We start from the raw sequence: 21791 nt of genomic DNA, 5'->3' as shown, positions 1-21791 counted from the left end.
ATTGCAAAGACATAAGACCAGTCGGTGAACCACGGGGCTTTAAGGTACAAAATATCAAATCTATAGTCCCTCATCTAGTTGATCAACTTGATACATATCAAATATACATCATATGTCATATATATCCAAAATATCACAATGCCCAGTATGTGGCACATGACCTCTGTTGTTGCTGATCGCACTTTGATTTCCGAACAACCTGCGAGAGAATTCAAGCCAAAGGAAGCTGCTGCAAGATTGCAAGATTGGAAAGCGGCTTCTTGCAGGAAACCCAAGCCAGGCACGAGCGCGCGCGCACGCCCGTGCGCCCCTATTGGACTTGATGTGTTGTGTTGATGGTGCTGCGTGCACCTGCGGTGCGTTGTTGTGACGCTTTCCAGCAAACAAGCGTTTCTTGTGCGGGATTATATAATTATAGTTTTGCTTGTTCTCTTTCCAAGGTCGTCATTACGGCACAGTGCGGCGGCTCGTTACGCCTTTCGCCCGGCCTAATCTCAGCCGCCATCAATAGGAGCTGTCAATCACACGAGGCACTCAGCAGAGACAAGAGGAGGCTGATTGCTGCGCGTGCACACACACACACACACACACACACACACACACTAATTCACCGCTGCTACGATTTCAGCATTTGACTTTAGTGAAGATGCATTCTCGCTGATTTTGGCCGGTGTGTGTGTGTGTGTGTGTGTGTGTGTGTGTGTGTGTGTGTGTGTGTGTGTGTGTGTGTGTGTGTGTGTGTGTGTGTGTGTGTTATTCTTCACCTTGCGCCAGCCAGCCTGTTTTGGTGCCATCAATTGCTGCTTTGAAGCTTTGCAATGTTGCCAAATTATGAAGCATTTCTGCAAATAAAAAAATAAAAAAAACGAAGCAAACTTAACTCAACTTTTGCAGCCATTTTCTTCCAGCTCATTCATTAAAAAAAGAGAGATGACAGAGCTTTTGTTTGAAAAAAATGAAAACTCCCGAGAAGTCAGTCTTTCGTCCGTTCATTTGAGACTTATTTCAACAATGTATTGCCCGTAAATTCCGGAATCGCGAGCGTCAATGGACACTTTTATTTAGCGTGTCCACCTTTTAAAACTACTTTCAACAATACTTCCGACCTTGTGTAACACCAAGTTGATTGTCACATTTATTTCAACACATTTGAAATTATATTCTGAAATTTACGATGATGATTAATACATGTTTTGTGGCGTCTTTTGCTGCTAACCGACAAAATAAAGACGTTTGAACCCCAGGCACAAATCAAACATATTTTTAACTAAGAAAATAAAACTGCTTTTAATTAATTTATCGAAAACCTCTGTTCACTTTTTAGCGGGAGGAAAAAAGAAGAAATTATTTACTCCTGTTGTATACTTTATTGATTTGGAAGAAGTACATTTATTTTGTCACTGTTTCAGCGCTTTTTTTTCCACATTTCTGTCTGAAAGAAGAAAAAAGCAACCATTCGTAATTGATACGATTATTAAAAATAACTATCCGTTATTGGAGCCATCGAAACCTTCACAAGTAATTATTTTGCGGAGCGCTTGCTTCGTCTGCTTCTCCTAATGTGCACTTGGGCCAGACAAATACCTTCAGCAGCCGAAACCGCCACCTAGCGGGCATCCAAGGAACTGCCGCAAGTCACATAGAAACGCTTCCATTTATTCGAGACAAATACAAAAATGACAAGTTTGACATTCACGAAACAAGAAGTCTTCATTTAATGCTGAAGACAGTAAGATAAGTAGAAATTTGAGCATTGATGTCCCCGATGGATTTGGTTCTCCTCGTACTCGACGTGGCGGGAAGTGTGAAGACGGGAAGGAGGAGGAAGGCACTTGATGAATACCAACACGCAAGCACACACAAGTAGGCCTCCTCGAATAATGTGACATTTTCAGCCTTTAAAGGGAACAAATCATCTTATGGCTTGTAAACAAACATTTGAGTCCCGTCGCCCATCTCGCCATGTCAATCAGCCTCGTTCCGATCATGAAGGAACCCTTTGGATCAATTGAGTGGAGGAAGATCCTGAGCAAAAGAGTCACTTTCAAGCACGAGCATGTCAAAACCAAATAGCAAGGAGTGCTGCGGTGCTAGCGTTAGCATTAGCAAAGCCGCCTAAGTGGCTGATGAAGTGATGCTGAGAAAATGTCAAGTTTGAGAGTCAGTCGAAGCCTTGCCAGTCGCTTTGCTCCGAGTCGTACTCCAGCTCCACGCCGATGCAGCGAATGCCCTCCAGCAGCATGGGCGTGCCGTGATGGCGGTCTGGGTAGAAAAGAAAGAAAGGGGGAAATACACCTTAGCTTTTGCTACTTTCCTTTTTCATGTACAATGGTCTGCCAGATGGTCTGCACACCTTGACCAGCTGGGGGCAGTATAACACAGACAAAGCGAATCGCTCTTTGCGCAGATAAAGAATATTTGCCGGAGAGTTGAGCTCGATGATAGCGTATCGTAACTCTTTGTTCATTGAAAAGTGGAGTGGATAGGGTATTTATTTATTTAGCATCTTTTATTTGATCATCATACTGTTTGGTTAATATGAAATATGTACTTTCGAAATAAACTGAATCAATTCCATATTGTTATTGATTGGTGTAAAAAAAAAATCATCACCGTTTTGTTTATATGAAATACGTACTTTAGAAATAAACTGAATCAATTCCATATTGTTATTGATTGGTGTAAAAAAAAAAAAAATCATCACATCACAAAAATCGGGCCTTACTGTGTTCTATTATAGCATCTTTTTTATCATACCGTTTAGTCTATATGAAATATCTACTTTAGAAATAAAATTCATATTGAACTCATAGGGCCTAACTGTGTTCTATATCGATATGAAATATGTACTTTCGAAATAAGCTGAATAAATGTCATTTTGTTATCGATTGGTGAAAAGGCGGGTAGTCCATAGATGACATCATACCCATGACTCTGGCGTGAACTTTGACCGTGACGCAGACGTCGTCGTTGGCCTCGCTCAGCAGCTGGACCTTCTCACACAGCACCCCCTCCTGTTGAGCCATGTACTCGCACGTCATTTTCAGACCGCCTGCAGGGGGAGGGAGGGAGGGAGGGAGGGGCTGGCTGAGGGGGACGCCAAAAAAAAAAAAAAAAAAAAAAAGCTAATGCGTCCGGCGTGTCTGTCACCTTCGGGAGCAGGCGAAACGTCGATGACCCGCAGATGGGGGCTAGGCCTGGGCGCCAGACACACCTCCTTGCCCAGAGCCGGCACCTCGGGCAGGGTGAAGGCCATTTGGTAGCGGTGCTGCGCCTTCAGGAAGCCCAACTGAACGCAAGGAAATTCAAGTGAGCGAGCCAGCCGAGCTCCGGCGGCCCCATTCCGAGCCCAGTCCTGTCCGACAGAAGATGAAGAGCGTTCAAACTTTTCAAGGTGGCCGTCACCTTGACCAGGAAGCTGCCGTCATCCTCCGCCGTGACCATGATGACGGAGTCGTGCAGCTTGTCGTCAAAGTGGACGTGCGATGGAGCGCCGGGCGCCTGGGCGCCGGCCGCCGGGGCGCCAGCCGCTTTCTCCGAGAAGCGAACGCCTCCCGCCTTAGTAGACCCTTGGGGAGGGGGGTTGAATAAAAAATAAAAAAATTAAGAGATTATTTTTGTTCAGGATAGGGTCACATTAAAAAGTATGGTCAATTTGTGAAAAGTTCAGAAAGGCAAAGGGCTTCAATCAATAAAGAGATTGTCAGTGTAGATCCATTATTTGATCATAAAATAAACCATTTTACCGGCACGAATGATCTGTCTGCATCAAATGTGGCCCCTGAGCAGCAATATTTAACGAGCGCAAGGCTAAGCCCACACAAAAGCAGATCAACACACGCACACAAAACGGATCGGTCTTATTTCAGATAAATCCCTCTCAACATCTGCCCCTAATCCATGCAGGGGTCCAGTAAGATTCAATGATTCAAGGGCAATACAAAAATGGTTTATAGCAATAGCTAGCAGATTTATGCTAGGCTAAAGATAGTGGCTGTGATGCTGATGAACATTTAAGACAAAAAAAGAGACCACAGTAAGAATATTTCTTTGCTAGCCATCCGCCTATGTCAATCCATCCATCCATCCATCCATCCATCCATCCATCCATCCATCCATCCATCCATCCATCCATCCATCCATCCATCCATCCATCATCGACATTCTTTCAGCACAACTTTTGGTTCTCTAACAATGTGAATTTTGACGGCGGCGTGTTTTGTTCGGATCGGAAAAATTAGTGAGGGTCAAATTCAGTTCATCTGCAGGTTATATCGTCGTGATGAAATTTCAGCCGAAAGCCACGGCGTCACGAGTGGCGACCAAGAAAAAAAAAGCAATTAAAACAGGATGAGAGGCAGGCGATATTCTCAACACTCACTCTTCTTCTTTGTGGCGGCATCAGCCATGATCCCAGGAGCGAGGTGGACACGCCCTACGACAATCTGGCCATCACTCCGTCTACGTCTCGCCTTGGAGGACGATACAAAAAGAGACAAAGTCGTGGGACGGGAAGCGAGCGTGCGTGTGTTGGTCCAGTGGGAGCGAATAAATGTGCTACCGGCCGGTAGAGCAAAACAATTCTCTAAGAGGATTAGCTGGATGGTGGCTCCATGCCATAAGCATCATCACAGCTGGGTGTTTTTTTTTTTTTCCAATCATAAAAAAGGAGTCAAATGAGGATGAAGCCTTTCTTCAAACACAATGAGCCGAAGTTCTACTTCAATACAGAGTTATACCAGAGCTCGGTATTGATATTTGTTTGGTTCCTCATGAACCTCATTTCTGCCAGACGTCTTATTAAACGTTTCATCACTAACTGTAAATCATTTTGAAGGCATTCATGATGAAAAGGATGACTTGGCCCATTTCCACGACAAGTGTTTTGAGATGGAAACACTTTCGACTTACAAAAAGAAAATCCGACTTCATCATAGAAAAGGGGGAAAGAAGTCGTCAAGGTGATGAGAATTCATTCAAATTTCCCCAGAAGCCAAGGTGACACTTCAAATGAAGCCAAAGATCGGCAAGCAAATAAAACATGGCGAGTGAGGCATGAGAGCCAAAATGGGCCTTTCACGTCCAAACACAGCCGACTTACGGAAGTTGCACAGACGCACGTTGCGCGTGTTGTTGAGTGTTAAGCAGGGATTTTCGTGTGTTTTCCTTTTTCGGGCAGCTCACGTTCAACTCGTCTCCCTCGTCACGCCGCTCCATTTCCGCCTTCGGTCACGTGGCTTGGGTTCCCTTTTTAAAATATGGATATGTGGCGCCACCCACTGGCGGCTTTTCCTCATCGACTCGACTGGTGGTTGCTGACGTCACGACGCTTCAACTACTTCAAATACCAAAAACACGAGACATGATATGCCAAGCAGTTTTTTTTTTCCAAATGGTCACAGCCAATCAATGTTAGCTCAAATAAAAGAAGCTACATCACGCTACTTGAAACTTTTCACGGTTATTCATAAATATATTACATTTGGCACGACGATGAAATACGATTTATTTTGGTTATTATTTTTCTAACCCGGAAGTAAGACGCCTGGTTCACTAAAATTCCGCCTCCTCTTTTTTTCAAGAATAATAATAATCAGTCATCATCATAATAATAATGAAAATATATATTAAATCCTAATAATAAGTGGTTTGGTGAAATGAACAGTATACCGGTAACCTGTTACATAACAATTTCGGTGAGGTCTCAGGGGAATCTTCTGACCTCCTCAGGACCATGAGGACCTTAAATCCAGCTTTTTGATCTAGTTTGATCTTGCATCCATGATCAACATCCAACATGACGGATAAAAATAAATAAATAAATAAATAAATAAATAAATAAATAAATAAATAAATAAATAAACCTTTGTACCCACAGCTGCACACCAATGTTTTTTTTTTTTTATTCTTGCAAATGACCTGGCACATTTACAATGAAAAGGAATAGTGAGCTCACACAGCAAACACATGCACACGCCACTTTTGCAGAGCCTACAAATCCAATCTTGACGTTTTCAGAAGGCATGCACATCATGGTTGGTCATCACTTGAACTGCCGCTTAAAGCCTGAAGAGTGTTGCAAGCTGAACATTCAAAGCTACTTTGAAATACAACAGTCAGTGGCACTTTTTGCTCCGCTCACATTCACATTCACATTCACCCAGCCGATGGCCGCCGACAGCTTCCAAGAACAGTTCGGCTTGGTGGCCAGCACGTGTGCAACGGTGAGCCCCAATTGACGTTGGAGAAAGCAAAGCAATAAAGAAGGGCCGGCCGGAGCTGATCGGCTGCTCAAGAAGAACAATTTAGAATTCATTTAAGAAGAGAAGAGAATTGTTTCGGCCTCTCGTCCCGGCAGACACCAGAGGGGGCGCTGTGGATCCGTCCAAGGATATGGCAGAAATGCACCAACAGTTTTTCGGACTTTGGAAGTCTCCTTAAAAGTCAACAGCTATGGCATCGAGGTCTTTGAGCGCGTTTGTGACGTCATCATCCCCTCCATCATACAAACGGAAGCCTCCTCCACAGCAGGCGCAGCCAGAGGCGCTCCCGCTCTGTTCCACGCGCGACCCCACGCCCCCACGGCGGGGGTCAGTGGCTTCCTTCCTTCCTTTCTTCCTTCCTTCCTCCCGCCCTCTTCCCCCGCTCGCATGACCTCACTCACTCGCTCACTCCTCGCACACCGACTCACTCAGGTCCACGGCGCCACCTCGGGTGAGCCGCCGCATCTTGCTGAAGTCGTGGTCGGTCCTCAGGTAGGAGAGGGAGGGGCCTCCCTCGCTGTGACCCGCCAGGTCCTGAGGCTGCGCCTGAGGGGGCAAGGGCCGCATCTCGCCGCCGCTGCGCCAGTACAGCGCGTACTGCTGCGGGTCAGTCACGCCGAAGGTGGCGGCGCACAGCTGCGCCAGCGCCTGGCTACTCTCGCCCACTCGCCACTGCAAGGTCCGCACGGCGCTCCGCTCCCCGTCCTGGAACAGTATCCGAACGCACCTCTGGCAGGGGGGGGGCACAAACAACACTCAGAGATCCAGGAAGAGAAGAGATTGGCTTACGCTCTCCAAAATGATGCACATCCTGGACAGCAAATTCCACAAGATGAAAACATTTGTTTTTAAATGGTCGTGCAAGGCTGAAATTAAAATTCTGAACACATTTTCAAGTTCCCTCACCCAAAGCTCCTTCAAAAAACAACTCTGCCTCTTCTTCTAGTTCTGAATTGATGATGCTACATCCATCCAAAGGACCCGAGTCCTGTCCTGCATCTTGCAGCATAACGAGGTAGTACAAAATCGGCGCACAAGTCGGACTTGGCTGAAGAATACTTCAAATGGCTTCAAAATATTTCAGAAGCGCAAAGACAAGAGAGCCCCCCCACACCCACACACACACACATGCAGCGATAAGAGAGAAATGTCAACAGGTCCAACTTACAGAGTCTGCAAGCTCCTCGCTGTCCGTTTGCATATTGTGTTTGGCTGCTCGGGTGCGTGCGTGCGTAGATGCAGCTCAATAAATTTCATGTTATCTGACCGCCCACTTCTTCATCGCACTCGCCTCACCAATCACCCGCCTGTGTCGGAGCAGAATCTGGCTCCCGGCTCACTTGGACGGGCTATTTGAAGCCCGGAGAGGCACCACGTGACCACACGCAAACCTTAGCAGTGTTGCCGCTTTGCTTTGCTTTTTTTTTTTTTTTTTTCCAGCCCCCCAGTCTGTACCCAACAATGTGATAACAGGTGAAAGTGTGTGTGCGCGCGCGTGTTCATGCATGGCCCACATCAGAGGATTACTTTTCAAAAGTAATCCCTTCAAATGAATTCCAAGCACGTTACGAAAGCTGGGGGTTTCTGCAAAATGCAAATCATTTTCAAAAAGAATGGCTGGAGGACTCCAATTTTGGAGAGAACTCGCTAACCCGGGTTTGCGACTCGACAACCGAGGCGGCCGCCGCTACCTGACGCCGCAGGTTCTCCTTCTGCTTCTGAGCCTCGAGGCTTCGTCGACAGCGCCACTGCTTCAGCGCCTCCCGGGCCTCGGACGTAAGGCAGCCCGAGACGGTCCGCTCCGGGTCCAGACTCTGGATCAGATGCAGGCTGGCGAAGACGCTGCTCAAGTAGGAGCCGCCTGGAAATTGCAAAGTGGACTCCAGACAAGTTCAGCACACCGAGGTTCCGCCGAGGACCACCGACCTTCGCCGCCGAGCCAAGATGGCTCCAGCAGCTCCATCGTGTACTCCACCTCCATCAGGATGTGAGGCTTGTTGGACTCCACAATGGCGTAGGACAACGACGGCAGGAAATCCTCCCAGCTCACTTCTTGTCCTGCTGAGAACCAAACGCTTGGACATTTGAAGGGTTCTGACCCGGAAGGTCCGACAGAAGTTTTCGTCTCACCGTGCGGGGCGCCCAGGCCCTTCTGCACGCACTTGCAGACCTGCAGCAGCAGCAGAACTTTGTCGACGGGCGAATGCGTGCGGCGCATCAGCGCCAACTTCTGCTTGACTTTGTCCAGCAGCCGCCTGTCGGGCAGGTCCGTGCGCACGCCCAAGCGTTGGGCGGCGCCGCCCTGCTCTTTTAAACGCGCCAGGTTGCGGCTGAAGCGCTGGCTGGACGCGTCCTGCCGGTGCAGCGCCGCCAGGGCGGCGTCCAGGTGAGACTTGAGGGGACGCAGGATGCAGGAGAACATGGCACGCTCCAGGGCAAGATCTGGAAAGACCAGGACACAAACAAGAGCCAGACCTCATCTGCTCAAATGCTTAAGAATAAAGTCAAGAAATGTACGTACGTACGGAACAACATTTTTAGTTACGATATCAACTGTTAATTTGTTTCTATGCTAGCAAACAATGTGCGCCGCTAACTTTGCTAACATTGTCCAGTGCGGGGCTATTCAATGACCAATTCAGTTGCGCCAAATTTTTAAAGCAAGATTTGAAATGAAATACTCGTGTCGTGTCATAAAGTAGAGAAATTGACATTTTTTTATTTACAATACCTGTTTAGACAACCTCGCTTAAAAAGAAAACGTTTGATTCGTTTTGATGCTAGCACAACAATGCGCTCGGCTAACTTTGCTAACATTGTCCAATGCTGGGCTGGGCTATTCGATGACCAATTCAGTTGTGGCAAATTTTGAAAAGGAGAATTGAAATGAAATACTTTGGTGGAGTCTGGAAATTCTCGGACGTAGCGCAGCCATATAGTTGCATTTTGTTGCCATTGCCAGCTTGCTTCTCTCTCACTTGCTCTAAAGTAGATTTCATGCGTCCATCTTGCTCGCTTACAAATATGTTAAGTGACTCTGTGTTTTTACAGTAACACCGCCCCCCCCTTGAATCGTGCGCTCTCCAAGCGTGCGTGGGCCTGTGAGATCTTTTTATGATAAACGAGAGTGAGGGGAAAAAAAATGCGAATGGCTCCCACCGACGCAAAGGCAGATAAATCAGAGTGCAGGAAGGATGGAAGGCGAGCGGCCGAGGGCTCGCCCCCCCCCCCCCCCCCACAGAAGTCCGGGCAACACGCACACACGCAAGCCTACGCACGGGTCCGGGTGACTTTTCCATTGTTTACAACAAAACAATGGGACGTGTTTACCTTTCTCGTTTTCCGGCACCAATGTTTCGATGGGAGGTTGCAGCTCGCCGCTTTCCAGCAAGCAAGACTTGGCCTGCCATAGAAAGAGGCGAACACCCTGCAGCACTTCCACGGAGGTCACACGCGGCGACGAGGACGGCGAGGCGGCCGATAGGGATTTCAGCAAGCTCGTCTGAGCCAGGAGGAAGTCCTGCACCGTCCCGCCGAAAAGCGAGCGCCTGTCCCGGGACAGCTCCCGCACCAGTCTCGTCAGACGCTTGTCCGGAGCGAAGAAACACACAAAGGCCTCGCTCATGCGACGCAGTCCGCCGCGGCCTCGCGAGCGCATCAGCGGCGGCCGCCGGGGGCCCCGACTCTGGCTGCGGAACCCGCTCTCGGAATCCGAATCCCAATCGTCTTCTTCGTCCAGACTGCTGAAGGAGCTGTTGCTGTCCAGCTCGGCCAGAGACGGCAGAGCCACTTCGATGGCGGGCCCCTCCGCCGCCGGCGCCGACTGCTGCTGGACGTCGGGAGGCTGGTCCACCTGAAGCACACATACAGATGTTGAATTTTGGACTGAATCGAGACAAGGCCCGATGATGAAAGATGATCCTGAGCGACAGGATAATCGGGGTTTCCATTTGCTCCCCTTTTCATCCTTGAGTTTGGTCCATTCAAAGTGAAACGGAACCAGCCAACCAGGAAGGGAGCTGAAATTGGTTTTCCCAGCTACTTTGATTTCTTCTTCCATGACTGCGCTTGCTTACCCTCTGGCGCCATCCACAGGTCAATCTACCACAGATTGCTGTCGCGCTAAGCTAAGGACTTTGCTTCCTGAGAATGACCCAAAATGACCAAAAGTCACAGAGACCAAGACTTAAGATTTTCTTTCTCTCTTGAGACTGGTCTTGCTTGTCAATCCTAATTGATATCAATCATATTTCATTGATTTATTTCGTTATTTATGAACTCATTCACAATCCTATTGATTTCTTGATTGATTTTCATCTGAGCCTATTTGAACAAATGTCTACTTTTGAATTGGGGTGGTGTTTTTGAGACTCTTACTTGAGGCGCTCGCACAGCCATGGCGTCCTCTTCCTCGGACCCCGCCGACCCCGGTGACACGGCAGGCGTCCTCCTCAGGACCCCTGCTCCCGAGTGAACTCTCCTCTGGGGATTAGAGTCGCGCAACCTCTCTGACCCGGCGGGCATCTCCACGGACGGAGGCGGGGAGTAGGAGCCCACCCCCTCCAGAGACAGATTCATGGAGGACTCGGAGAGGCGGAGTCGCACGCTGCGCTTGAAACGGTGTCGCTTGTTCGAGGCACTGTGGTTCTGGAGTTCTGAACGCTGGGGGAATGGAAAAGATGGCTGCGTAAACTCCCAGGTTCTGACCTTCCCTCGGGGTGAGGCAACCCACCGACAAGACTTCCAGCTGCAGGAAGAGAGGATTTATGAAGCATAGTTTGCTTTGACCGCTGCGGCCCTGAGCCCGCCATCGCTCCGAGGCCGCCGCCGCCGCCGCCTGGATCAGGCCCGACGCCGGCAAAGGTCCATTTTGAAGTTCCGAGGCGCTCGGCGAGTTCCAGAAGTCTGCGTAGAGACCAGATGAGACAGAGGACGGGGAGAAGTTAGGCTTCCCCCTTCGCCAAAAGTGCTGGTGATGATGCGGCGGAACGCACCTTGGCCCATGTGGGAGATGGACTCCAGTTGCCGGTGCGTGGTGGCCTCGGCGATGGCGTCCGGCAACTGGAGAGGGAAAGGCAAGACGTCCCTGCGGACAAAACAATCCCACCATTGTTTCAAATGACGATGAGATGAAATATTGTTTCTATTGAGTCAATATTGTGATCGAAATATTGTTTTTTTGCTTAACAATTGCTGTTCACTAGAAGCACGTGTGGCTAACGGGACCTGCTGACGCAGTAGAAGGCCACCAGGCGACACAAGTCCGGAAAGCTGAGCGCCGAGCTCTCCAAGGCGAACGCTGGCAGAAGAAGAAGCAGAGTTTGAGTGACGGCCCGCCGTCAGTCGCGGCGCCGCTGTCGCCGGACTCACTGTAGTCTTCCTCACAGATGAAGCACTCCTTCACGGAGGACCAACTCCTGTCTGCCGTGACCCTCACACAGAGAACCTTCCTCTGACTCAAGCTGCACTTGCGCACCAAGAATGTCTGCGAGAAGACCAGACGTCGCAGGAAGTGACGCTGCAGAAGAGCCGCCGAGGAGCCTTCAGAGGCCTTATAGCTCACTTGTTAGCTAGCTAGCTAGCTTTTAGCTCACTTGCTAGGTAGCAAGAAGACCAGACGTCGCAAGAAGTGACGCTGCAGAAGAGGAAGCTGAGGAACCTTCGGAAGCTTTTGAGCTCACTTGCTAGCGAGCTAGCTCTTTGCTCACTTGCTAGCTAGCCAGTCAATGACCTGATCTTTCCTCATTTTAAAAGCTCCTTTGTAATATACAGCTTGATTTTTCTTTTCAGTCCAATTTGGCAGGTTTGCAAACAGGGTTAGAAAACGGTGACTTTGAATGGAGCGGAAATGGACGGGTCCTTGCGCTCACCCCAACAGGCTCTCTCAGCAGAATGTAGAGCGCCGAGTCTTGCTTGAGCGACAGCTGAAGCCATACCGGGTGTGTTAGCAGCAGACGATCCAGGACGCTCAAGGCCCGCTGGGGACCCGGCTGAGAGGCGTCCGCCTCCTGCATCTGAAAAAAGCAACGGCTCGAGAAAATAGCGACATTTTTCAGGGCTCTTCTATTTGGTGAATGAACCGGGAGCATTAGCTTACTATGACACAAAAGATAAGGTTGCTATCATTGACAGTAAAGATTCCCTTTTACTCGTTTGAGCCGGTTCAGTTCCGTTTTGTTTTGTGTTAAATCTGTTAAGACTGCCGGCTGCCTGCTCATTCGTGAAGTTCATTCACAGACAACCGGCAGAAGTTTGGAAGAAACTTGACACGGTTTCACACTAGCTGGAAGCCTCACGCTAACGTCAGTGTGTTCTCGGATCGGAACGGCTGGGCCGGGCTGGGCTGGGCTGGGTTCGGCTGGGCCGGGCCGGGCTCGGCGTGCTGCCGGATGTCACAACGCGTGGGCTGCCGGCGAGCATCGGCCAGCGTAGCAGCAGATGGTAGCTATGGCAACCCTGGCCTCCACATTCTAGTAGGCATTCCCACTCAGTGAAACACCTTTTCCCTGATCAGCCGAGGCACACGCCAACGCGCTTGTTAAAGTGGCAAGGCGGCTACTGTATGTTTATTCCCACAAAGCTTGGCAAAAAAAAAAAAAAACATAAAAATCATAAAGATGTACCAGGTGTATCTTCTTTCCCTCCCTCCACTGTATTTTGTCCGGTGAGCACGTGCTTCAGCAACATTGAAGGAATCGACTGCCGAACATATTTTGTTTCCATTCATTTGCACCTCCTGACACCTGTTACGTAAGTCCTCCCCCTCCAGAAGCGCGTGCACGTGTGCGTGCGTGAGTGCGTGCACGTGTGCGTGCGTGCGTGCGTGCGCGCCGCTTCGCAATGACGACCACAAGTTGGAGGGGGGGGGGGGGGGGGTGGAAATAGCCCGAGAGAGCTCATTTGTGTTTCCAGGATGATTGTTTGCATCATTCCATTGGTCTCCTCCACATGCAGCATCCATCGTGACCCGAGCGCGAGTATGAGACGTTCGGGGAGCGCGACCCCTCGCTATTTCCTACTGCGCCCACACACACACACACACACACACACACACACACACACACACACACACACAAACAGCAGCGCTGGTTAGAACAAATAACTTTGCGTCTGTACTCAAGTACATTTTTTCAGGCATCTGAAGATAACTATTTCTTTTTCCAACACACTTACATGGACTCCCCCTACAGTGGAAAACAATGCGTACCATATTGATTGATTGATTGATTGATTGATTGCTTGGTTGATTGATTGATTGATTGATTGATTGATTGATTGATTGATTGATTGATTGATTGATTGATTGATTGATTGATTTACTGGTCAGAGAGAGTTTTTTTTTGTCCGAGTACATGTCAGAGCAGAGGTGAATTAGTGCCCCCACTTTTTGCCCTGCCTTTGCTTCTTTGAGATGACATTCCGAGCAAGGAAAGCCGTTTATTACCATTCAGAGCCATTTTGAAGACGCTGCCATCTCCTGGTACAGCGGCCATTGGCAACCTGGACAGCTCAGAACTTGTCTGTTTGCATCGAGCACACTTTGTATTGTGAATAGTGACTCTGTGAGCTTACTTTTCTTTTCTGATGACTGAGTTGCTAGCCTAGCGTCGTCGTCTGTGGGTTTCATAGTAACGGATCAAATTTGATGACTGTTGCCATAGTTGCTTGACAAAGTGACGCAAAAGTGGAAATGGGGAAGAAAAAAAAAAAAAAAAAAAAACACCACAGTTTGTCAACCGCCTGCAACGCATCTGCGTGAACATGATGACGGCTAATTTTATCCTGATGACAAATGGGACTGCTATAAGTGTCCACGTAGAGCTGGCTAGCTTTCTTTCTGCATTGACGGCAGGTGTCCATTTTAGTGTGCGTGTGAGGGTGACACAGCTGATTGTGAGTCACACAAACACAACACAACACAACCGGACGCAACACTTGGATTGAAGGGCCCAAGAAGATAACTGTGAATATTCATTATTTTTCAAGGGACTTGTGTGTGTGTGTGTGTGTGGGGGGGGGGGGGGGGTCTGCGATTACATATTAATTGCTTGTGTTTGTGAGTGTGTGTTAATGTAATAGTGTGTGTATGGGGGGGGGGCGATAACCATCTATGCACTGTTTAAAGGAGAGACTCTCTTTTTTGACTGCGGTCCGGGCATGACTTTTGTGGCCACCAGATGGCGTCATCGACGCCCAGGTCAACCAGACAATGCAACCAGGTGCTTGTCATGATTGACGCTCCAGCTTGATGGGACACTTTCACACCAGACGTGACGTATATCTGTGTGCGTGTGTGTGTATGGGGGGTCACCTCATCGTGTTATAAGCTATTGAAACAAATCAATTGTGGATTCCCCCCCCCAATTTTGACTTTAATAATTACCATCTACTGGGCTAAAACATAGCAAACTTTCAGTTTCTTCCAGACTTTACTGTCTATCAATTTTTTGGGCGCTAAAGTAGAACGTGCATCGCTTTGCATAAAATGACAAAAAAGATGTTGAGCAAATGTGACCAGAATTTGGTCAAGAAAACAAAGCAACAAAAACATTTGATGAGTTCAAAATAAATCTCAAGCTTCACATTTCATTCAACTTCAGTCAACAATAGTATCCAAAATGGCCCCCAGCTTCAGCCAACTTGATTGCACAAAAATAATGAAGCCAACCTATATTGTGTGTCAAAGTAAGGCAATCTGCTCAAAATCCACAGTTACCTTATAACGACTGCTTTGGGACAACCAACCTAAAAATATTCCAAAAGAAATCAACAACTGCAGGTCTGGTAATTGCTCTTGAAGTACTTAATTGGCATGTCTGATCTTTGCTTGCATGTCGTGCACACGCGCAAGCGACGGCTCGGACGGACCCGTCGAGTCGAGTCGAGCGCACCAAGAAGCGAGAAAAGCGCGAATAAGCATCACGTCCACTCCCACGCCGACAGGATGGCGCTTTTCACTCTTCTTGACGATTATGTAACGTCCCAAGTGGGAGCTGCCGCCCGCCCGCCCGCCCACTCGGACTCGCTTTCACCTGATCTCATGGCACCTAGACGACCTCTGGCATTCATACGCCTGAACTCCCCAATTAAGACTCACTTTGCGATTGTTCCTTCCAATGACGTCATCGGCGGCTAAAAGTTGACGCCTTTTGGGCGAGCCTGCCACGTCGCAGGAGGTCACGCGCGATCCCCGAACTCAGGTGACTTACCTTGTGCTCCCCGGGACGGGATGAGCGACGCGTCGTGGTGGCGCCCGGCGGCGGCTGGAAGGGCGTGTGCGCGTCTGGAGGAGCGCGGCGCGAGCTCGTCAGCGAGGAGATGCGCGCCTCGTCGGTGACAAGGCGGAGGAGGAGACTGAACGCATCTCCAGCGCTTGCAACTTGGACCGAGTAGACTACAGGCGACTTCTGGAAGCCCAAATGGAGCTCAGGCGTGGTCACGAAAACGCCGTTCGGCGCGTCATTGCACCGGAAACTGCACTTTGTCGCACGTCAGCACGCTATTTGTGTCCCAAAGCGTTGCAGGTTCAAGTTGTTGTTGTTTTTTTGTTTCTTGCTTTGGCCACAGGGGCGCGCCGCCCACCGCATTTGGAGCACTCACGAGTGGGAAAGTTTCATGGCGATCAGTCGCCGTGCGTGTGCGTGTGCGTCACACACAACTTGACGTATCGGGGTGGAAAGATTTGGAAAAAGAATCTCATGCAAACCAAATGGGGAATGGACTTTTTGAAGCGACCAATTCATGTATCACAATCAACCAAATCATATATTTATATCTACGTTTTATAAATAAGGCTGGATCCAAGTGAGACGTCTGGTAGAATTTCTTTTTATTTGATCATCACATTTGTGTGAGTTCACAACGTTCATGTTGTATTTCAAACAAATCATCTGAACTTCACCCCCAAAGTGTCATTGTGCTTTACACACACGGTTCATCATAAAGCTCAGCCTTCTCGTTGTCGACTAAACCTGAGAAATAAAGATCCATCTGAATGTCATTCCATGTTCACAGCTTCTAAACACGTTTGTGTGCTTTCAGATTTCATGATAGTCGTGGTGTCGCCTTTTCAGCGTTATACTTCTTGTTTTTGGCTTTTGTGTTTCACCTGTGGGAGGTCACGTGACGCCTGCTCGACTGTAGCGATGACGTCACCCAGGATGATCGCAGCGGAGTGAATTCACGACTCGACAAAATCATTTGAGTCTGGCAATTGACGGGAAAATGTATCAACTGTTGAAGATGGTTTCATGGTCTGGTTCAATACTTGAAAAGCATAAAAGCGGCCCCGTCCTGAGATGTGAAGCCCATTAAATCTTTTCCTTTTTGGATTGGAGTCTCAAATGTCTTCAGTGGACATCAAAAACTAAGGAATTGACCAATGCTTTTGGATAGGAACGTACACCTCTGTGTGTGTGTGTGTGTGTGTATTTATGTAAAAATCGCTGCACTTTTTCCATCCCTAGTTGTCATAGCAACTGAAGTGTAGGCAGAAACTTGGTTTCCTTCTCCTGAGATGCCAGAGTCCCAGTCTCCCAGTCTCCTTCTCGGTTCTCACGTCCCTCCCCCTTGCCACAAGAGGCCTCTCGGACCTGGTGAGGACGTCGGGGTGGAGGCTCCGGCGAATTCAGGTTCAGCGGGGAAGAGCTCCTGGTCGGGCGAGCTTCTCAAATCGAAACCACGTCATTGAACTGAATGACTAGTTGGAGAACAGTGCTGGTGGTTCTGGCAGTAGCGAAGGGATTGGGAGCGCAGGAGAATCTTGGTATACTGGATCTCGGGCATGATGAGCTTCTGGCAGAGGTCCCGCCTGGAGCCGGAGAGACCGCCGCTCAGGTTGGCGGGGAGGTTGTAGCCCAGGATGCCCACTTTGGCGTTGGGCTGCCAGGGCCGTAGGTCCTTGTTCTGGATCTCGCCCGCTAAACTGGGCAGAGGCCGGCGTCCACCGAAGCAGCTCCGCAGCAGCTTCTCTTGGGCGGCGCGCAGGAGGCGGACCTCCCGCTCCACGCAGGCCGAACCCAAAGCCGACAGCCGGCGCCACAGCGAGGCGTTGAAGTGATCGTACAGGTGCGCGTCGATCCAATTCCACCTGCGGATTTTGTCGGCCAGGTCCGGGGTGAGGCGGCGCTTGGAGCTGGCCGCGCGCATGTTGAGCTTGACGTAGACCAGGTCGTCCAGGTCCCAGGAGAGAAGGTGACGCAGGAGAACCAGCGACTGGTCAAAATACTCGGCGATCATCACCAAGGAGAAGACTCGCTCCACTTGGGCGGTGAAGGAACGCGCGTACGCCGCATCCGTGGCGGGGCGGTCCTTGTCGCCGCCCAGGTCGTGCGTGAGCGTGTTCCGGGCCAAATTGGAACGCTTATCTTGCGGGCGGTAGTAGCGCAGCGGATGCTCCAGGAAGACGTCCAGCGAGCCCCCGGGGACGCTCCTGAAGGCTTGAGCGTGCTGGCCGTAGTAGCCAAAGAGCGATTCGAACATGGCGGCCGGCTCCCTCAGGATGGTAACGTAGCGCGCGTCGGCGGGCATGAGGCGGCGCACCTCGGCGCCGTTGAAGCGCATGTGGTTGCTGATGATGTTGGGCGGAAGCGTGTGCGGGTGCACCCAATGAGCGCTGAAGGCCTTGGGGTAATTGAAGGTGTGGCAGTATTGCTGTTTGGGCAGCGCCACGCTCAGCCCGTGGCGTTCGGCGAAGCGGAACAAGATGTTCTGCACCGTGCTGCCCGCCGTCTTGTGAGTCTTCAGGAAGGCCACGTTGGTCCGCTTGGCCTTCGGGCCCCCCGCACGACGGAAGCACGGGCCCGGGTCCAAATGGGAAGCGGTCCTGAAGGCGGGAAAGTGGCCGTGAACAAACAAAAGCGAAGATGCCTCGCGCGCCATCGCTCACCATCTCCGATCGGCGCCGTAGTACATCAGCAGAGTCACCAGAGTGACGGCGATGAGGGCCAGAAAGACCTTCCGTGACGTCCTCATGCTCTGCGCCGCTTCCACTGCGACGGTGGCAAATGACATTTCAAACAACTTGTCCAGAATTCTCTTTTTGACAGCTAGATGAAGCCAATTTCAATCTCAGCTGTTTCCCTCAACCAAAATTGGCGTTGTTCAATTTTTGTTTCGCAGGGAGGTAGGAATCCCCAAAATGTTATTTGTTTGTTTATTAAACTTTAGGTACGATGCTACTCAAGTGTCTGAGGCAGCCAAATAATATAAAATGACAACACACACACACACACACAGTATTCGGCCATGTTCCTGACGTCAAGGTTTCATTCAGCCAGCACAGGTGACGACTGTCCAGTCCGGTCGGGTCGGGTCAAGGCTTGGGCCGGCACAAATCATGTTGTGTGCTTCATCCCAGGAGCAAAAATAATTATAATAATAAAGCCTACATAATGGCGTTGCTGAGCCAGGGCTTAATCTCCTACGCGGACCTTTTTAATCTGCCGGACATGCCAAGAATTGTGGACGAAAGCCCTTGGAATGTGGCCCAAATGTCACTCAAGCCCTCGGCCATCTGGACTCATCCTACCTCCCTCCGGAATGACGTGGAACGTGATGGAGAAGCACAAGAACAAAAAAGACACCCTCTCTCGCAGCCTACCGCAACATGTACATAAAGGCACGTTCTAGCGGGAAAACAACAAGAAGAAGAAGAAGCGATTCCCACCTTTGTCATCGTCCCGCCCGATTCCCGCGCGGCTGGAGCGCTCTTTTCACCTCCCGTCGACTGGATGCTGAAGGGAGCCGTCAGCCACCCTTTGCCCATCCCATCCCATCCCATCCCACACTGCCTGCTCCTCCTCCTCCTCCTTCTCCTAATAACCCGGAAAAAGAAGCCTCAAGCTATTTGGTGAGTTGCTGTGGCGCGTCAACGACATCAGGTGGCACTCATGACATTTAACAAGGTGAAGACCTCACCAATATGGCGGCGGAGGTGGTGGTGGCGTCTTTAAGCCCTCACCATCATGGCGGTGCGCGCTCCCTGATATCTTCCGCTTATGAAAGCAGAAAATAGTTAGGATTTGATCGAATCTCGATTACTGAATGCCTTCAGCGACCAACGCGTAGACGCCATGGACGCGCATAAACCAGCAAAGGTTTGACAAGCACACGTTTTAATGTCAGGAAGCGTTGAACATGGATACATTTCACAGCTAGCCGGTTAGCCAAATTGCTAAAAACATAGCATTTTATTTGGTGTGTGCCTGACGTTTGTTTAGCTGGAGTTTGCGGTGCAGATGACGTGTGATGGCTGTCGTGATCAAGTGAAAGCTGCTCTTGAACACCGAACAGGTTAGAGAGCTACTTTTTCATCTCATTTAGATCGGTGGTTGTCAAACTTCCCAGACCCCCACTAGGGGTTTGTCAAAGAGTAGGAAATAGAAAAATAAATCAAATGATAATAGTCATCATCATAATGAACAAAAACACTTGCAAAAAATGAACATTTACACTGAACATGGGAAACATGGCAAGAGTTCTGCCTGTGACTCATTCACGAGTCACGAGTTTTGTTATTTACATCCTCGTTTATTTGCTCAGTGGTAGAGAGGTCGCCTCACAGGTCAGAGGTTGCGCCTTCAATCCTTGGCCCCTGCGATCACGTCAAAGGGTCTTCGGGTTGCCCCTGATGCTGCGCCCTCAGTAGGCCAATGAGGAGCTTAGTGGGAAGCACCCTCTAGCTGGAAAAGTGCTATACAAGGTTTTCCCTGGACCCAAAAAGTTTGAGAACCTCCAGTTTTCCCCTTGTCAGGCATCCACTCTGTCAGCGTGGACGTCGGCGAAGGACGCGTCCTGGTGGAGACATCCCTGAGCAGTGGCGAGGTGCAGGCCTTGATTGAAAGCACCCATCGTCAGGCTGTGCTTAAGGGCATGGGGAACTTAGAGGACCAAGGTGCCCACACACACACACGTAATCAAAAATGGAGACCGTGGTCACTCATGGTGTGGCTTTGACAGATCTGGGCGCTGCTGTGGCAATGCTAGCCAGCCAGGAGGGCCGGGTCCAGGGAGTGGTGCGTTTTCTGCAGCTGTCCGAGCAGCGCTGCCTGATCGACGGCACCATAGATGGCTTGGAGCCCGGCGCCCACGGCCTCCACGTTCACACGCTAGGCGACCTCACCGAGGACTGCCTCAGGTGTGTGAGGGGTCTTCACGCTACCTTGACAAAGACCTGAAAATGCTACTTTAGTAAATCCAGCCCGACTGACTGTGTGCAGCTGTGGCGAGCACTACAACCCGTTTGGAAGACCACACGGCGGTCCACAAGATGCTGAGCGGGTACGATGTTGGGATTTTGAATTATGTCGTAGAAGGTACCGAGTGCCATTTAAATATTTGCGCTCGATTGATATGAAAGAAGCAACTGTGATTAAAGCCAAACTTTCTGGACCTGGATTTGACCCCTGTGAGGATTATCTTGGAACCGGGCATGACTATGTGCTGGTGTCAGTGGTGTCTCTAAAGTTTGTTGTCATCGTGCAGCATGTTGGTGATCTTGGAAATATTCTGTCCGGACCCGATGGCAGAGCGTCGTTCAGACTGGAGGACAGTCAGCTGAAGGTACCGCACGCACGCACGCACGCACAATCTCGGGATCTCGATGTAAAGGTGCGAGTGACCCGCTGCAGGTCTGGGACGTGATCGGACGGTCTCTGGTGGTGGATTCTGGGCCTGACGACCTGGGCCTCGGTGGCCACCCGCTCTCCAAAATGACAGGAAACTCGGGCGCCAGGTAGGGTGAGGGCGTGGCGCGGGAGCCGTTGCGCCAAATTTTCCAACCGAGTCTCGTCTTCTTGCTCGCCGACTGGTGGGCAGGCTAGCGTGCGGAATCATCGCCAGGTCGGCCGGCCTTTTCCAGAACCCTAAGCAGGTGTGCGCCTGTGACGGGCTCACGCTGTGGGAGGAGCGAGGGCGGCCCATCGCCGGCAAAGGGCGGAGCAACCTTTGATCGAAGACCACCCCAAACACGCGCAAGCTGATAGAAAACGTCCAATGACTGAAAGTAGAAATGTATAGTCGTGTCAAAAGTTCTGATGGACCAAGTTGATTGTAGATGAGGTAAAGAAAATGTTTATTTTAATTACAAAGTTTGCCTGAAGCTAGTTCAGTGACTGCTGTTGTTTTTTTTCAATTTTGTCTGTCAATCCCGCCCAGGGGTGTTCAGAATCGCTTGTGTCACTTTTGTTTTAGTGACACAAATCCATTATTTGTTTGCATTTACTTTTATGGGTGTTGCCCCAAAATCTAGGCCGCCATAATTGTCATAACCTGATGCTGGCACCAATGAAATATTGAGTACATATTATATATCAATTGTAAAAATATAAATATATAAAAAATATATATATAAATACAAATATATTGGAAATAAACTGTATTCCTCCGAGAAGGTGTCAAAAAACAAGAATAAACTCCAAGATTCAAGAAGAATTTATTCGCCATGTTTGAGCGTGCCAAACAAGGAATTTGACTTCGTTTGACTTGATTCAATTGAGCCAGCCAGCGGGCTGACGTGGACGCGCGTCC

The 21791-nt window shown here is 49.7% G+C and overlaps 4 protein-coding genes across 8 annotated transcripts; 1 reads left to right on the top strand and 3 right to left on the bottom strand.

The window, feature by feature from the left end:
* Nucleotides 1-1635: 1635 nt before the first annotated feature.
* On the bottom strand, nt 1636-5220 carry adisspb (adipose secreted signaling protein b). Of its 2 annotated transcripts, none has more exons than XM_085906155.1 (6): nt 5102-5220; nt 4382-4472; nt 3406-3569; nt 3151-3289; nt 2927-3052; nt 1636-2262 (listed from the first exon to the last, which is right to left on the bottom strand). In XM_085906155.1, exons 2-6 carry the CDS (start codon nt 4407-4409, stop codon nt 2162-2164), a joined length of 558 nt encoding a protein of 185 aa, XP_085762281.1. In that variant the 5' UTR covers nt 4410-4472; nt 5102-5220; the 3' UTR covers nt 1636-2161. The 2 variants fall into 2 exon arrangements, with proteins under 2 accessions (XP_085762281.1, XP_085762280.1); XM_085906154.1 differs by lacking the exon at nt 5102-5220 and adding an exon at nt 4912-5087.
* A 669-nt stretch (nt 5221-5889) lies between these two features.
* rin1b (Ras and Rab interactor 1b) lies at nt 5890-15748 on the bottom strand. Of its 4 annotated transcripts, none has more exons than XM_085906152.1 (12): nt 15473-15748; nt 12134-12277; nt 11634-11748; nt 11490-11562; nt 11258-11349; nt 10996-11168; nt 10641-10925; nt 9594-10116; nt 8394-8705; nt 8190-8321; nt 7955-8124; nt 5890-6992 (listed from the first exon to the last, which is right to left on the bottom strand). In XM_085906152.1, exons 2-12 carry the CDS (start codon nt 12275-12277, stop codon nt 6669-6671), a joined length of 2343 nt encoding a protein of 780 aa, XP_085762278.1. In that variant the 5' UTR covers nt 15473-15748; the 3' UTR covers nt 5890-6668. The 4 variants fall into 4 exon arrangements, with proteins under 4 accessions (XP_085762278.1, XP_085762277.1, XP_085762279.1 ...); XM_085906151.1 differs by lacking the exon at nt 15473-15748 and adding an exon at nt 12887-12959; XM_085906153.1 differs by lacking the exon at nt 15473-15748 and adding an exon at nt 12560-12577.
* A 336-nt stretch (nt 15749-16084) lies between these two features.
* Nucleotides 16085-19025, bottom strand: gal3st3 (galactose-3-O-sulfotransferase 3). The gene is made up of 3 exons (XM_085903450.1): nt 18931-19025; nt 18151-18253; nt 16085-18087 (listed from the first exon to the last, which is right to left on the bottom strand). The coding sequence occupies exons 2-3, from the start codon at nt 18234-18236 to the stop codon at nt 16947-16949; spliced, it is 1227 nt and encodes a 408-aa protein (XP_085759576.1). The 5' UTR covers nt 18237-18253; nt 18931-19025; the 3' UTR covers nt 16085-16946.
* Nucleotides 19026-19144: 119 nt separating this feature from the next.
* Nucleotides 19145-21684, top strand: ccs (copper chaperone for superoxide dismutase). Its single transcript, XM_085903434.1, has 8 exons — nt 19145-19360; nt 19484-19556; nt 20017-20157; nt 20223-20400; nt 20483-20543; nt 20748-20825; nt 20894-20997; nt 21081-21684. The coding sequence occupies exons 1-8, from the start codon at nt 19337-19339 to the stop codon at nt 21211-21213; spliced, it is 792 nt and encodes a 263-aa protein (XP_085759560.1). The 5' UTR covers nt 19145-19336; the 3' UTR covers nt 21214-21684.
* The last annotated feature ends 107 nt before the right edge of the window (nt 21685-21791 follow it).

The sequence above is a fragment of the Syngnathus leptorhynchus genome, chromosome 2 (genome assembly GCF_054491065.1).
Source record: "Syngnathus leptorhynchus isolate UIUO chromosome 2, UIUO_Slep, whole genome shotgun sequence".
In the NCBI taxonomy this organism is placed as follows: Eukaryota; Metazoa; Chordata; class Actinopteri; order Syngnathiformes; family Syngnathidae; genus Syngnathus; species Syngnathus leptorhynchus.
Note: the sequence above shows the minus strand (reverse complement) of the source record. Positions and strands in the feature narration are given on the sequence as shown.